This window comes from Microcaecilia unicolor, chromosome 8 (genome assembly GCF_901765095.1).
Source record: "Microcaecilia unicolor chromosome 8, aMicUni1.1, whole genome shotgun sequence".
NCBI lineage: Eukaryota > Metazoa > Chordata > Amphibia > Gymnophiona > Siphonopidae > Microcaecilia > Microcaecilia unicolor.
This window is the reverse complement of record NC_044038.1, coordinates 215796887-215809416: the sequence shown is the minus strand read 5'-3', so window position 1 is coordinate 215809416 and position 12530 is coordinate 215796887. Positions and strand designations below refer to the sequence as shown.

The 12530-nt window shown below is 45.5% G+C and overlaps 1 protein-coding gene across 1 annotated transcript in view; it reads right to left on the bottom strand.

The window, feature by feature from the left end:
• The window catches only part of RIPOR3 (RIPOR family member 3), a 277332-nt gene extending 276106 nt beyond the window's left edge, over positions 1–1226 (bottom strand). The window contains 1 exon segment of the mRNA XM_030211650.1: positions 793–1226. Within this exon segment, the coding sequence (XP_030067510.1) occupies positions 793–905 (113 nt within the window). The 5' untranslated portion in view covers positions 906–1226.
• Between the last annotated feature and the right edge of the window lie 11304 nt (positions 1227–12530).

Below are 12530 nucleotides of genomic sequence, written 5' to 3'. Positions count from 1 at the left end.
CATGCAGGGCTCCATCAGATGACATCATGCACTTCTGAGGGGCTGACATGCTGCATGTCCTCAGAGATAACTCTATTCAACTCCCCAATTGATACAATGCTACATTCAACTGTATCTACTATTGCATTTATACTATTTCTTAATTTTATTTATTATAGAAGATGGTTTAATCATCCAAGTTTAACAATTTCATGTCCCTAACAGATGCTGGATGACAAGTGTTAACCACTTATATTCTATAGGTTATCAATCTTGACAAAAACAGGCCAAGAAGAGACCGTTCTCACCTTATAGTTCAGATTTTTTGTTTGATCCAAGCCATAAAGCTGAGAAGAAATATCACTCTAAGGAAATAGCTACAATGAATATACTTGTTCTGATGCCCCCTGCCTGTGAACTTCTATTGTCCCCCAGAGTGAGCTGATATGAAGACTTCTGTTAAAACTCAACTGCAAAATAATACATGTAAAAACCTCCTAAAACAGAAAGTTGTAATTAAGTCCATTCCAATACTATTCATACACCACATTTTGAAGATATTTACATTTTTAAACACAATTTGGCTGCATGGAATTTCCAAAACTTAAAAAGTAAATGATTTCTTTGGTTTACAGTTTATCTAAATCATCCATGGAGAAGGAGGTCCTCATTAAAATATGTGTGACTGCATTCATATGTAAAGCTGTGTAAACATGCACACAAACTGTGCCGAGATCATTTTTAGAAGATGCAGAACAGAAACATATATTAACAAAGAAAAATATGCAGCAATCCAGTTTGGATTTTACTTACCCTTGAACGTGCTGCCCCTTTCCTGTTTCAAGCCTTCTCCCTTTCCAGCTCAGTTTACAACTGACCTCCTCCAAAGCTGTGTTTATTTCTAACCCTCCAAGCAGCAAAAACATGCAAAGTCCTGATAGCAGCCTTATCGTACGGAGAGAGCTTTTGTGAGGTCAGAGAGAAAACCCAATTCTGAGAAAACCCAATTCTGAGAAAATGGGGGTGGAAGAGAGGCTGGGTTTGAAAGCCTTACAAACTGTTTTCTGTTATTATTTTAGTAAGATCGGTCAAGTCAGATCAGCATTTGCTAAATCTTCCAGTAAGATTTTCAACAGCGTGCTCATCAAGATGTCCCATTTATTCTGGCAATAGGAGTGGGAAAAATAAAGCTAATTGAAAGGACATGCAGAGTTTGCAGTCATGTCTTGAACCCTCTGCTATTAATCTAAAAGCATCTGATTCCTGCTTGCTTCGGAGGGGGATCTTGCATTTTCTGTTTACTTGACTTTACATGATGCTTTTTGTGTGCTAATCATAAACAGACCACTGCAAACTCCACCTCTACCCCTCTCGTCGTCACTGGAATTTATTCTTCACCATTTACCATATTTTGAAGCTTATGAACATTTCAAAGCTATTCACTGTGGTTTACAACCTAATTGTTAATTTTTTCCCTCTTTTGACCAGATGCACATTGTTCTTCACATGCTTTCTTTAAAGTATATTTTTCCTTTTTGCGCTTGCATTAGACATAGTTAATTTGACTTTCATATTCCTTTCTGTATAATGCACTTTTTCTGTAGTAATAGAGTAACTGAGGTAGACAAAAGCTGACAAACTAAAAATCACAAGGTAAAGACACCTTTTTCTATGAACAATAGAAAAGGAATAATATAAACTTTGTTTCAGATTCTCATCTGGCATTTTTTTAATGTTGGAAAACCTCATAAAAATATTAAAATATGAAACTGGGCAAAATTTCAATTAAATGCATCTTGACCAATCACCAATCATCAAACTGGTCTCCTGTACTACTATAGTGTCTTAACTATGACCAGCTAAAGTAGTGTGTTTTTTGTGTTAGTCCTTTTCTAAGCTAACTGAGCATAAACTGGATTAAGTATGCAAATTAGATATCAAGAGAATTAATAATTATTAAACAACAGAGCTTCAGTGAAAAAAAGGATCTTTACATCTAGAGCAAATGCTATCCTGAAATTACTTACAAAAATTGCATAATTAGTACTGAATTTGTGTGGGATTGTGTTCTACTGATCAACAACTACTATATATATTATTATTACCCCTTTTACGAAGCTGTGCTACCAAATAGCGGTGCACTGAATGCGAAAAAGTCCATGGGAATAGAAAGGGCTTCTTCACATTCAGCATGCCGCTAATCAGCAGAACAGCTTTGTAAAAGGAGACCTAAGTGAAGTTTATGAAGAGACAAGTAAAGAATGGATGGCATACAATGCCAGTACTGTAACTGATCAGCCACCTTGGCTCAAGCATGCATGCCAGTGCAACAGCTGTATTATATTAAAAGGAAACTTAGTGGCTCATTTTCAAAGCACTTAGACTTACAAAGTTCTACAGATTACTATATAACTTGCTTTGAAAATATGCCTCTTAATGTCACTGCCTTAAAAGCTGACTAGGATACCTTGATTTAAACATTTCATAAATACAAATTCCATGGAAGGGTGCGGAGAAAATATACACACCATATTTTCTTAGTAGGTAGATTAAAAAGTTACTGTCCCGTCTTGATTCTGTGTAGTACAATTACAAAAGAACAGGTCCAAACTAGGTATAAGCAACATAGGCACCAAATACCTGGGCCAAAGATGATGCTGGGTCAAGTATGAGCCTGTTCCCAATGTCTGCTTTAATATGGGATGGGCACTTCCTCTGGACACCAATCTTAAATTTGGCCCTGCAAAAGAATTAATAAATGCATAAAATAAATAAGTAGATGAATAAATGTTTCTGCTTATTTAAGCACACTCATATTTCTACATAAGTACCTATGAACATTCTTGTGCTGGCATGTATTTATATATTGAAGATACTAAAAAGAAACTTCAAAACTTCCCAAGACCCTAAGACATCTGAAATTAAAATAAATAAATACTTTAAAACAAACATAGCCAAGCATTATAGACATTTGTCAAGTCATTATCAAGATGGGGGGGGGGAAGAAAAATTCAAATATATATTAATTACTCAGTCCACAGAGAACAAGAAAAATCTAGGAAAAAAACCTAACAAAATAAAGAAATAGGTGTCAATACAAAATAAATTCACACAGCAGATTACAAATAAAATGAAAACTAAATATACTGCATCACTCTACAGGGGTACATGAAAACTGGAGCACTCATTTAGAAGAAGCTCTGTGACCGTGGTGCACTGGGTTGGAAAGAGGCATTTTTCCGGCTCAAAATGCTCTTGGAGAAATGCAGTCAACCAGGACTCCCATATTGGCTATTTACACCAAAGCTCCTCCATAAACCAGCAAAATTACCACTAGGACCTTGACAGGGGAATGATCAGAAGCAAAAGCCAACACTAGAAGCTGTTAGCGCCATAGTGCCGGCGTTTGCTACCGCCCCATGATCAGAGCCCTCAAGCACATGAAACAACGCGCTAGAGGGCTCCAGCCTCCCCCCCAACCCCTCAGCAAAGGGTCCCTGGGCATCCAGTGATCAATCCGCCCCCCTCCCTATCTACCCACCCCCCTGCCTTGTGGGTTGGAGGAGGGAGGTAGCCTGCCTCCCTCCCTTCGATACCGCAAATTGGCACCTGGATACACTGGGCAGGGCTGGGCGCCGCCATTTTGCGGCGTCGAAGGAAGAGGAGGGAGGCAGGCTACCTCCCTCCTCCAACCCACAAGGTAGGGGGGAAGGTAGGGAGGGAGGGGGCGGAATGATCACTGGACCACCAGGGACCCTTTGCTGGGGGTTAGGGGGGGCTGGAGACCCACCGGATCTCCAGCCCTCCCTGAACCTGGGGGGGGGACCGGCGGTCCAGCGGACCTGCAGCCCCCCTGTCGCTGGGGGGGGGGGGGGGGTTGGTTGGTCGCCCACTAGGCCACCAGGGACTGTTTGTTGAGGGGAGTTAGGGGGGCTGGAGACCCACCGGATCTCCAGCCCTCCCTGAACCTGAGAGAGGGGAATCGTCGGGGGGACCGGAGGTCTGCCGGACCTCCAGCCCCTGTTGCTTGGGGCAGGGGTAGTTGGGGCCTGGTGGTCCCATGGACCTCCAGCCCCTGTGTTTGACATGTTTGGGCTTTTGGCAGCCCAGACCTGTCAAACAAGTGTGGGATGATTGTGCTGAGCGCAGGCACAATTCTCCCGCACTTCTACCCCATGATCAGAGATAATTGCGTGCTTAAATTTGAATGCAACTATCTCTGATCATAGGTCTTAATCACCCCAGAACACACCCTCCCTATCTCAGACAGCCTGAAAATACTCGGTGTTACAATTGACCGGAACCTCACACTCGAGAGCCAAGTTAACTCTACAACAAAGAAAATGTTCCACTCAATGGGGAAACTCAAACGTGTAAAACCTTTCTTCCCCAGGGAAATACTTCATAACCTAATACAATCAATGGTCCTAAGCCATGCAGACTACTGCAACTGAATCTACGTGGGATGCAATGAACAACTCACTAAAACTCCAGACCGCTCAAAATACAGCAGCCAGACTGATATTTGGTAAATCGCGATTCGAAAGCACCAAACCCCTCCGAGAAAAATTACACTGACTTCCAATCAAAGAACGTATTACCTTCAAAATCTGCACCCTGATCCACAAAATCATTTACGGCCAAGTCCCAGGATGCATGACAGACCTCACAGACCTACCAATCAGAAACCTAACCAGATCATCTCGAACATATTTAAACCTCCACTGCCCTAATTGTAAAGGACTTAAATACAAAGCAACCTACACATCCAGCTTCTCCTATATAAGTACACAACTATGTAACGCACTGCCAAAAAACTGTGAAAACAAGGAAATCACTAAAAACCAACCTTTTCAAAAAGGCATACACCACCAACCCAACATAAATACCTACACTCTGCAACACAGCATAAGCAAAGCTCGTAATGGACATTAGATAACCTTTCCTCTCCTTGTTCCCCATCATCCCTGAAACACATGTACCTTCAATCGACCACAATATCACCTTGTATATGTTTCTCTACCGGACTAGGCGAATGTACCTTGAATCGACCACATTATCACCTTGTATTTGTTTCTCTACCGGACTTGGCAAATGCCTTTACAGTACTATGTAAGCCACATTGAGCCTGCAAATAGGTGGAAAAATGTGGGATACAATTGCAACAAATAAATAAAATAAATAATAACGCCCAGCGCTGTTCCAGTGCTATTTTTGGAGCGCTGTTTGGAACAGCATGGGGTTTTGATCATCTGTCTGTGACTGTCTCAGGACACCAACCTGCACAATCACCACAGCCATAGCAGCCAACTCTGTGGGTGCTTGAGCACCCCCAATACTGAACAAACTCCTTGACTGGGTCCAGGGAGAGGTAATTTTTGTTGGGTTTAGAACCAATGGTTTTCAAAAGTTGACTGCTATAACCCTAGCAATCTCAACAGTATTCTCCACATCACCGGAGGAAGATTTAGACAAGTGTCTGTATCTTTCCCCCATGATATAATCCAATTCCAATATGCATTTGCATCAACAGGACATCCCCTCCCGGCTTCATACTTCCTAAAGCTGATGTCAGCACCTGTCTTGGACTGTATCCGGTAAATAGGTACATGGCAGGCACAGGAGGGGAGGTGGTGTTCTGTGGTCTGAACTCAGCAAGGTGTCCAAGCACAGCAGGTTTCAATATCACCCCAACCACAATTCCAAAAAGACCCAGGATATGAAGACAGCCCCACAAAACTTTCATTAGGCCACAAACATTCATCAGAGGTTTGAAGGTGCAGATCCTCAACAGACCCTTTCTTCATCAATCTTATAAGAAAGAAGGGAAAAAAAGATAAAAGTGCTGACATAGTAGAGCTTACTTCTAGAGTTGCTAGTGTGTGTATGTGTCATCCAATCATGCTTTAAGAGGTTCAAATATATTACTTAATGCTACTGAATTCTGTATAGAGGAATAGTGGTGCCATTAAATTAAGACAATGATTCACGTAACCTATTATATTGCAAGAATATACAGTATATATTGGTACACTGTTCATATAGTATAGCAAGCTTTAAAAATGCATTCACTTGAAGGGAAAGGAAACCATTTAAAATATAATTTTCCAAAGGCTTTTTTTTTCATTCTAGCCCTTATTTACTAACACCATTCTAAAGGTAATTTTATAAACTTTAGGCCCCAGGTACACTTATAAAAAAGGCCAATGATGGTACATACATAAACTGCATACATGGCAGCATGCAGAGTTTTCTGTAGAGGAAAAGGGAGGCAAAAATACAAAGGGGTGAGAAAACTGGAGGACAGAGATCATATTGGAGGGTATAAAGGGAGAGAACAGAACAGAGAGGAATAGAGGCAGGAGTAGAAAGAACTAGGGGACAGAGAAAGCTGGAAGATGTTCAAACTGGAAAAGGGATGGAGAAAGCTGTGTGTGTATTTATAAAATATCCTTCTTTTGTACATAGAATACCACACACACACATGTATCTTTGGCTGGTATTATACATATTTTATAACATTTTGTACACTCTGACCAAAGCACAAGTTTTGGTACTTAGCTTGCCTTTATAGAATTACCCCTCAAAAAGCTCAGCAACAAAGCCCTCTGTTTCCAGCTAAACATTTGAAAACAACTTTTAGAGTGCCCTCTTTTGGACTCTTGAGATAAATACATTCAAATTTATTTTAGATCCAGAATTACAAAGCAGTGCTTTAATGCAATTCAGAAAGCATCAAAAGTGTTGGTCTACATTATACACCTCCACTGAAATTAACTATTATTAAGGAGGAAAGCTATTAATGTGGGCTACTGTCAAATTGGGTTATTTTAGCACAGGGCCTCATTGCATAAAATGAGACCCTGTGCTAAAATAACCCAGCTTGAGATAAAATAACCTGACTTAACAGTAGTCCACATTAAAAACTCTCTCCCCACTCCCCCATTAATCTCTAACACCTATGTTTACTAAGGTGCGTTATAGGCACGTTAAACATTAATGCGCCCATACAAATATATAGGCGCATTAGCATTTAACGCACCTTAACTTTAAAGGCGAATTACAAACGCTACACGCACCTTAGTAAACATACCCCTAAATCTTATAGTTATTAGTTATGAAAAGAAAAAGTGGAATAATCTTCATGGACAGTTGATCACCAATACGTTCACACAGGCTCAGATCTCTTGACAAAGCCCCAGTGAAACGGGTACCTGTCGAGGTCTGAGGAGCCTTCAGAACGTAAAAGTTAAGTGATTACATTTCACTGTCTATTTACTGCCTTTAAATTTGGACAGAATATATTGAGAAGTTAAACCTTGAGAATAATTAACAAACATCGAAAAATATTATTGAAAAAATATCATTGCATTTGGAGGAGGGGGCTTTGCCCATGATTACAGCAATTACAAAAGGGCAGTTACCCAGTCATTGGATGCTGACTACAATTGTTGCACACTTCCTTTTGTGAAACTATGAGGCTTCTTCTCCCCCTCTTTTTTTAAATCCAATTTAGACACATATGGACCAGTATTCCTAGGATAAGCAGCATAAAATCTGTTTTACTGTTCTGGGATCTTGCCAGGTACTTATCATCTGCATTGGCCACTGTTGAAAATAGGATACTAGGCTTAATATGTAAACCACTTTGATTGTAACCACAGAAAGGCAGCATATCAAGTCCCATCCTTTTTCAGCCCCTTTGGTCTGTCCCAGTATGACAATGTTTATGTTCTTATGACAGATTATAAAATAATGCTATCACATATCTGCATAAAGAATCCCAGTACTGAGTCAATGAAAATACCCGATGCCCACATGTAAAAATAGATGTAAATGGTGAAATTAGATCTTACCTGCTAATTTTCTTTCCTCTAGACCCTCCAGACCGGTCAAGACGCGTGGGTTATGTACTCCTACCAGCAGAGGGAGACTGAGAAAACACTGAGCTTTGAACACTGACTATATAACCTGTGCAGTACCTACAGTAGCCAGTATAACACTCACAAAGCAGAGTAACAAAAAACACAACTATAACTTTAACCAGCAACCCTGTACATGGCTTCCGCCAACTGTAAGAACATTCACTGTTTCTTTTATTTGCATTGTAGAGACTGTTAATTCGTGCTTCCACAGGTGGACTGTCTGCCACGCCACACCTGCACCAGACCCACACCAACCAAAAACTGGTAATAAGAGTCTGAAATTATGACAATCATCAGCTGCCAAGAGATGCCCACCGAAAAACTACCTCCTGGCCTACAGTATACCTGGGCGGGTCCTTGACCGGTCTGGAGGGTCTAGAGGAAAGAAAATTAGCAGGTAAGATCTAATTTCACCTTCCTCAGCGACCCTCCAGACCGGTCAAGACGCCTGGGACGTACCAAAGCAGTAAATACCTTATGGGCGGGATCTACAAAGGCCAGATGTCAACACTGCTGCTCCAAAACTTGCCTCTTCCTTCGCATGCACATCAATCCTATAATGCTTCACAAACGAATGCAACGAAGACCAAACCGCCGCCCGACAAATATCTGACGGAGGAATCATACTATTCTCCGCCCAAGAGGCCGCAACCGCTCTGGTAGAATGAGCAGAAAACACCTTAGGAACCTCACGGCCCTTCACCAAATAGGCCGACGCAATCGCCTCCTTCAACCATCTAGCTATAGTCGCCTTGGATGCCGCTGCGCCCTTTTTAGGGCCACCATGAAGCACGAACAAACGATCCGACACTCTGAATTCCTGAGTTCTAGACAGATAACACCGCAAGATGCGTCGAACATCTAACTTCGCCAGCCGACGCTGTTCCGAATCTCCCGCCAAGTTACCTAAAACAGGCAACGAAATGACCTGATTAACATGAAACTCTGACACCACCTTTGGCAAAAAGGAGGGCACCGGCCTCAAAGACACCTTTTCCTTGGAAAAAGACAGAAAGGGCTCTCTACACGACAAAGCCTGCAATTCCGAGACTCTCCGAGCTGAGGTAATAGCTACCAGAAAGACCGCCTTCAAGGAAAGATCTTTGCAGGAAGCTGCAACCAAAGGTTCAAATGGAGGTCTGACTAAGGCATCTAAAACGAGATTCAAATCCCACAGGGGAACCAACCGCCGACGAGGCGGCCGCAACAACTTCACACCCTTCAAAAAACGAACAACCTCCGGAATAGAAGCAATGGACTTCCCTTGAACCTTCCCCCGAAAACATGACAACGCTGCCACCTGAACCTTCAAGGTAGCCAAGGCCAGACCCCTGTCCAAACCATCCTGCAAAAATTCCAACACCGAGGAACGAAAAGGCATCACCGTCCGCTCTGCACACCAGTGCTCAAACAATCTCCAAACTCGAACATACGCCAATGAAGTGGAGGTTCTGCGGGACTTCAACATTGTATCAATGACTCTGGCAGAAAACCCTTTCTTCCTCAACCTGTGCCTCTCAAGAGCCAAGCCATAAGTGAGAACCGAGCCGGGTCTGGCATAACTATCGGGCCTTGACACAAGAGTACCGTTTCCGACAACTGAAGGGGCTTCGCGACCGCCAACCGCACTAGATCTCCGTACCACGGTCGACGCGGCCAGTTTGGAGCTATCAAAATCACCCGGCCTGCGTGCCGCTCGATGTGCTGAATTACTCGACCTACCAACGGCCACGGAGGAAACACATACAGCAATCCCTGCGGCCAGGGTAACAGCAGAGTGTCGAGACCCTCCGCACGCGGATCTCTCCAACGACTGAAAAACCTTGGGACTTGGGCATTGCGCGCCGTGGCCATCAGATCTATAACTGGCATACCCCAGACCGACACAATTCGGCCGAACACCGCCTGATGCAGAGACCACTCTCCGGGATCCAGAGTATGCCGGCTCAAAAAATCTGCGTCCACGTTGTCCACCCCGGCCACATGAGCCGCCGAGAGAGCCTGAAGATGACCTTCCGCCCATTGGCATAACAGTGCCGTCTCCTCCGCGACCGCCTGACTCTTTGTGCCCCCTTGACGATTGACATAGGCCACGGCTGTGGCGTTGTCGCAGAGCACTCTGACTGCCTTGTGGAGAAGCATTGACTGAAAACTCTGAAGTGCCAACCGAATGGCCCGAGTCTCCAACCGGTTGATGGACCACCTTGCTTCCGCCTGGGACCACCGCCCCTGCGCTACCTGACCGAGACAATGCGCTCCCCATCCCAGCAGGCTTGCGTCTGTGACAAGAACCACCCACTGCGGGGACTCCAACGGCATTCCCTTCTCCAGATTGCAAGTGCTGAGCCACCAACGGAGGCTGTGGCGGACAACCGGCGACATCGGCAGACGTACCTCCAACTCCTGCGACAGGGGAGCCCACCGACTGAGGAGAGAGGACTGAAGCTGACGCATGTGCGCCCGGGCCCAAGGAACTACCTCTATGGTTGCCGCCATCATCCCCAGAACTTGCAGGTAAGCCCGGGCCGTCGGTGACGACAGTGCAAGAAACCGCCGAATCAGGTCCTGCAACTTGCTGATTCTCGGGGGAGGCAAAAACACTCGACCCGACCTGGTATCGAAGAGAACGCCCAGATACTCCAGAGCCTGCGACGGTACCAACTGACTCTTGCTGAAATTCACCACCCAGCCCAGCGACTGGAGAAACTGTACCACACGCGACGTCGCCCCCTCGCTCTCCGCCCGGGACTTGGCCCGAATCAACCAATCGTCTAGATACGGGTGCACCAAAATGCCCTGCCGGCGCAAAGCTGCCGCCACCACCACCATGACCTTGGAAAAGGTGCGGGGAGCTGTTGCCAGACCGAAGGGCAGGGCACAAAACTGAAAGTGCTTCCCCAAAACTGCAAAGCGAAGAAAACGCTGGTGCGCCGCTCGAATGGGAATGTGAAGATAAGCCTCTGTCAAGTCCAGAGAAGTTAGAAACTCTCCCTGCCGGACTGCAACAATTACCGACCGCAACGTCTCCATGTGGAAAGAGGGAACTTTGAGCGCTGCATTGACTCTCTTTAGATCTAAAATAGGCCGAAAGGCATCCTCCTTCTTTGGCACCACAAAGTAAATTGAGTAACACCCCGAGCGTTGCTGAGTGGGCGGAACAGAAACTACTGCTCCCAGACTGAGAAGACGACGCAACGTGTCTCGTACTGCTGCTCTCTTGAGCCTCGAGTGACAAGGGGACTCCAGAAACCGTTCGGGCGGAGAGGTCTCGAACTCCAGGGCATAACCATCTCGAACCACTTCAAGAACCCACTGATCTGATGTGACGTGGACCCAGTTCTGGTAAAACTGACTCAGCCGAGCCCCTACATGCACCAGAGCCTGGGTCCGCACACCTTCATTGGGCAAGCCGCCCCGAGGTCTGACCTCCCCCGAACGAGCCCCGGCCTCCGCGACGACTCCCGCGAAAGGACTGGGTGCGCTGGAAGAACCTACCTCTAGAGGCCCCACTAAACCTACCAGGCCTATACCGTCGAGCCTCACTAAGTCGACCTCGAGAGGAATTACCCCTAACTCCCAGCTTGGGACGAAAATCCGGGAGTCGAGGCACCTTGGCCTCACTAAGGCCTTTCACTAACTTATCCAACTCTTCGCCAAAAAGCCTAGAACCCTTGAAGGGGAGAGAACACAACTTAGCCTTAGAGGCCGCATCCGCGACCCAACCTCTTAACCAGAGAGCCCTACGCGCTCCCACTATCATAGCCATATTTTTAGCCGACGTACGCAACAAATCATACAGCGCGTCAGACAAAAAAGACGAACCCATCTCCAACTTGGCTAAATCCTGTAACCCTGAGGTCCCAACCTCCCAGGGATCATCCAGGAGCTTCTCGGCCCAGCGAAAACACGCCCGCGCCACCAGGCCCCCACACACCGAGGCCTGGGGAGCTAGCGCCGACAAGTCGAAGCTTCGCTTAAGAAATGCTTCCAATCTCCTATCCTGGGGTTCACGGAGTGCGGCCCCACCATCTACTGGAATAGCCGTCGCTTTAGTAACCGCTGTAACCACTGCATCTACCGTAGGAGCCTTAAGGGAATCCCTATCCTCCTGCGGCAGGGGATAAAGCCTCGCCATTGCCTTAGAAACCTTACACGGCGAATCTGGCGAATCCCATTCCTGGTTAATCATCTCCCTGAGATCCTTGTTCATAGAGAAGGTCCGTGCTCTACGCTGAATTCCCTTCACCAAGGGATCCTGCCCAGATTCACCTGAAGCCACCTCAGGATTAAATTTAAGGGTAGCTGTGACCTGATCAATGAGCTCCGAAAGCTCATCCCTATGAAAAATCCTAACTACTGAGGGATCTTCCCCAGGAAGGGAGTCCACCGGATCTACCGGACCCTCAAAGCCCTCAGGCTCTCCCCCATCACTAAATGGGCCTTCCGTGCCCACCTGAGACAGACATTCCTCATCCTCTGTCCACTCTATCCGGGGTCTTTTAGGCAGCATGGGACTAACCCCCTCCACTCCCTGGGGGGGGCCCGATTTCCAAGCCTGGAAAAGAGTCCATACAAACTCTGGAGGAAAGCTAACCCCTCCTGGACCCTCATTAGGTACTTTGTGTG